The 3857-nt window shown below is 41.1% G+C and overlaps 1 protein-coding gene across 1 annotated transcript; it reads left to right on the forward strand.

Annotated features, from left to right (window-relative positions):
* Positions 1-1329: 1329 nt before the first annotated feature.
* rps16 (ribosomal protein S16) lies at positions 1330-3484 on the forward strand. The gene is made up of 5 exons (XM_027272489.1): positions 1330-1500; positions 2481-2582; positions 2694-2790; positions 2883-2930; positions 3299-3484. The coding sequence occupies exons 1-5, from the start codon at positions 1453-1455 to the stop codon at positions 3442-3444; spliced, it is 441 nt and encodes a 146-aa protein (XP_027128290.1). The 5' UTR covers positions 1330-1452; the 3' UTR covers positions 3445-3484.
* Positions 3485-3857: the final 373 nt, after the last annotated feature.

A 3857-nucleotide genomic window follows, 5' to 3' on the forward strand; every position in this document is an offset into this window, starting at 1 on the left:
TTATCTCTATGGCAATATCAAAATTATAGACTGTATCCAATAATGAGAAATTGTATCCAAATCACCCCCTGTTAAATGAAATCTTTGTACAATAAAGACATCTTTTATCAGAAAAAAAACTATAAACTAACAGCCAAACAACTAAAAATCTGTTCGAATATATGACTGTATTGCAAAAATAAATAATGACAAAAAGCCAATGCATTCACGTAGGGTCCTGGAAAAATCAATTTACACTGTTTACACATTCAAAACAATGTGTACTCCTATTCTTGCACCATCTACTTGCTATCTTTACTTTAAACACAGGAATGAGTACATCAGAGGGACAGCACTGTTAGAGGTGGAGATAAGTCAGAGGGCCAGACTGAGATGGTTCGGACAGTCCAGAGGAGAGATAGTGAATATAGGTAGAAGAGCTGAGTGAGGGACGCCAGACAGGAGGCCGAGAGAAGACCAAAGAGGAGGGTAGGAGCTGGAGCAGTGAAAGAGGACAGAAGGTAGCGGGCGAGAGAAGAGGAAGCAGAGAAGACAGGGAGAGGGAGCACGAATCCGGGGCGACCCGAAGGGAAAGCCGAAAGGAGAGAAGAAAGCCAAAGGGGACAAGCCGGCAACCAAAAAAAAAGCCAAATCAGCCATACAGGACTAGCAGCTCCTAAAAAAATAACAACAAAAGAATAAGAATAAGAATAAGATAAAATAAATAAAAAAGAAAAAAAAAAAAAGAAAAAAAAAACAAACGAATCAGAACAATACAAAAACAAATATAATAAAAAAATAATTAACACAATAAAATAATAAAAAATATTATAACACAACACTACAACACTACACGAAAAAAGAAAATAATAAATATAAACAAAACAAACAACAAACTAGACGATTATACGAGACTACATGTACTACATACTACTACTACTGCTACGATCGTATAGTAACTATACTACTACTATCATAAATAATAATAATAATAATAATGAATAATATTATAAACAATAATAATAATAACATATACTATATTACTAAGATACTACTACTACTAATAATAATAATATTAATAGTAATAAACAACAACAATAAATACTAATAATAATAATAAACAATAATAATACATAATAATTCTAATAATAATAATAATAATAATAATAATATATAATAATATAATAATCATGATTGGCCCGCGGGCCTCACTTTGGACATCCCTGGAAGAAAAAAAACTACAAAATGGAGGAAGTAGAGCGAGGGCAACTGTCGCAAACCTTTACCGCCAGCACTGTTCAGTGTCGTGCGGCAGCCCCTGATGTTCGGCGTCGGAAGCCCCGTGCGTCTCTCCGTACGGCACACACAGCTGAAGACGGTACGTGCCTCGGCCCGGTCCGGTAAAAAACACCGTAAATCCGCGTGTTCCCGCGGTTTGTAACGTTAGCGCTGTCCACTGTGTGTTTCAGAAACATGCCGGCTAAAGGTCCCCTGCAGTCTGTCCAGGTGTTCGGACGTAAAGTGGAGTAAAAAACCCAAAAACTGCGACACGTGCCGGGTCTCTGTCTGTACTCGTTAGCTGAGGCGGGCTAACATGAGCGGTCGTAGGTTTTTACACCTTTAACTAAGTTAAGTATTCAGACATGTCTCTAACAGTTAGATTAAGCTTCTACATGTTATTTTTTATATAAGTTCATTAAACTCGTGTAACGTCGTTATATCGCAGATATGCTGCTGTGTATGTGGAGCTAACGAGCTAGCCTGCTCGCTACCGATGACAGAGGTTTAATTAATTAATTATAATTTTTAATTAAAGTCACATCTGCTCAAACAGCTCCACGTTTAACGAGCCACACACCTGTAATACTGTTTATCTACCTGTCAGAGTCCGTGATCCATCACATGGAGAAATCACGTGATTTAAGTCAATCAGATGTTTGAATGAGATGTTTTAACACGTGTGTGTGTGTGGACTGAAGTTCAGATGTTAGTGGGTTTTATTTTAGCTGTTTGATCAGATTCTGTTTGTCACAAAGTCACATCATTACAATCTGTACAGGGAGTGACACCCTCTGTCCTTAGACCCTCGGTTCAAGAGACACAAAAAACCTTTAACAGGGAAAATAGATGTCACGTGTACAGGACGAATCAACACAAACATATTGTACAATTACAATGACTGATAAAATGATTACAGTAGCAGTGGAACCTGTGATAGAGAGAGAGAGAGAGACACAGATGCACAGCAGCATCAACTAACTATAAACTGTGATGGAGATACGGCAGCAATAATGACAGTAGGAATATGTGTAGTGGACGTCACAAGCAGCAGATCCACGAGAACCTGCTGGACGACAGAGCACAAACTCCAGGGAAGAAGTTTAGTTAGTAACATGCATTAATGAGAGAGTTCAGTAAAGGGAGATGTGACTGTATCTTTAACCAATATCCTGAAAAAGAGAGAGAGAGAGAGAGATGTGATGATGATTGTTCTGTCGTAGAAAACCGCCACAGCAGTCGCCCACTGCAAGAGGGGGAATGGCCTGATCAAGGTGAACGGCAGACCCCTGGAGATGGTGGAGCCCGCCACCCTCCAGTACAAGGTGAGTCCTCCACCCTCCTGAAATGGGTTTAGACACAGCAGAGCTCTGTAAAACAGACAACAATCTGTGTCGCTGTGATTCCTGTTTCACTCCTCTGCTCTCTCTCTTCAGCTCCTGGAGCCCGTGCTGCTGCTCGGCAAAGAGCGTTTCGCCGGAGTCGACATCAGAGTCAGAGTGAAGGGAGGCGGACACGTCGCACAGATCTACGGTAAAGCAGCGCCTTTATTTTCTCAGTGACAAACACACATTTACCTGTTATTGTTGTTGCTCTGTGTCTTACTGTTGTCTTTTGTCTCGCAGCTATCCGTCAGGCCATCTCCAAATCCCTGGTCGCCTACTACCAGAAGTGTGAGTACGAGATCTGTTCAGTGCCCGAAATGTTTCAACTGGATGTGTTTTAGACGTCTCGTATTTATGAGAGATCATAAAGTAAAGAGAGCTCGCTTGGTTAAAGAAGTAGTCCAGATTGGTATTACCTTCTCGTTATCAAAGATAATAAGATCTGTGGACGCCTGACAGCTTGTCAAACAGACAAACAAAAGAAATACACGTCAGGGAGTGTTCACGAGCAGCAGCAGGAGACACAAGCTCCTTTTTAGATTTTAGACTTTTAACAGCCTCATAATTTTTCTTGAAGCTCAACGAGAAAACAAAATGTTTAACTGTGTATCGAGACGAACTCAGAATAACAAGACATGCTTCCCGTCCTCTCTCAGATGTCGACGAGGCCTCCAAGAAGGAGATCAAGGACATCCTGATCCAGTACGACAGGACCCTGCTGGTCGCCGACCCTCGTCGCTGCGAGTCCAAGAAGTTCGGTGGACCTGGAGCTCGTGCCCGCTACCAGAAGTCCTACCGTTAATCCCCCTGTACACTTTCGTAATAAATGGAAGAACAAAAAACTTTGCTTGTTTGTTGTTGTTTTTTTTGTCTTTCTTCATAAAACTGTTACAGATGATCACGTCTCTTCCTCGGTCACACGTTTCATGCTCGGGCTGGGAAATGAACACATGAAGTGTTGTAGATACAAAAATCTAGGCGGCTGTTCTTTAACTGAACTTTGCCTTTTGACCTTCATGTAAGAATAATTCAATAGTTTATAATAATTCCTCATTTTGTCATCAGTTCTGGTTCACGGCGTTTGATTTGTCCTACAAGGAAAAAGCTCGACGCTGCAGGTAATCACGTTTAAAAGGTTCGTTATGTTCAGGCGAGTCGTGACAGTGAGTCAGCACGGAGAGGGACTGAAACCAAAGAGCTGCTTCCTGCTGCGCC

Source organism: Larimichthys crocea, chromosome XX (assembly GCF_000972845.2).
Source record: "Larimichthys crocea isolate SSNF chromosome XX, L_crocea_2.0, whole genome shotgun sequence".
Classification (NCBI taxonomy): Eukaryota; Metazoa; Chordata; class Actinopteri; family Sciaenidae; genus Larimichthys; species Larimichthys crocea.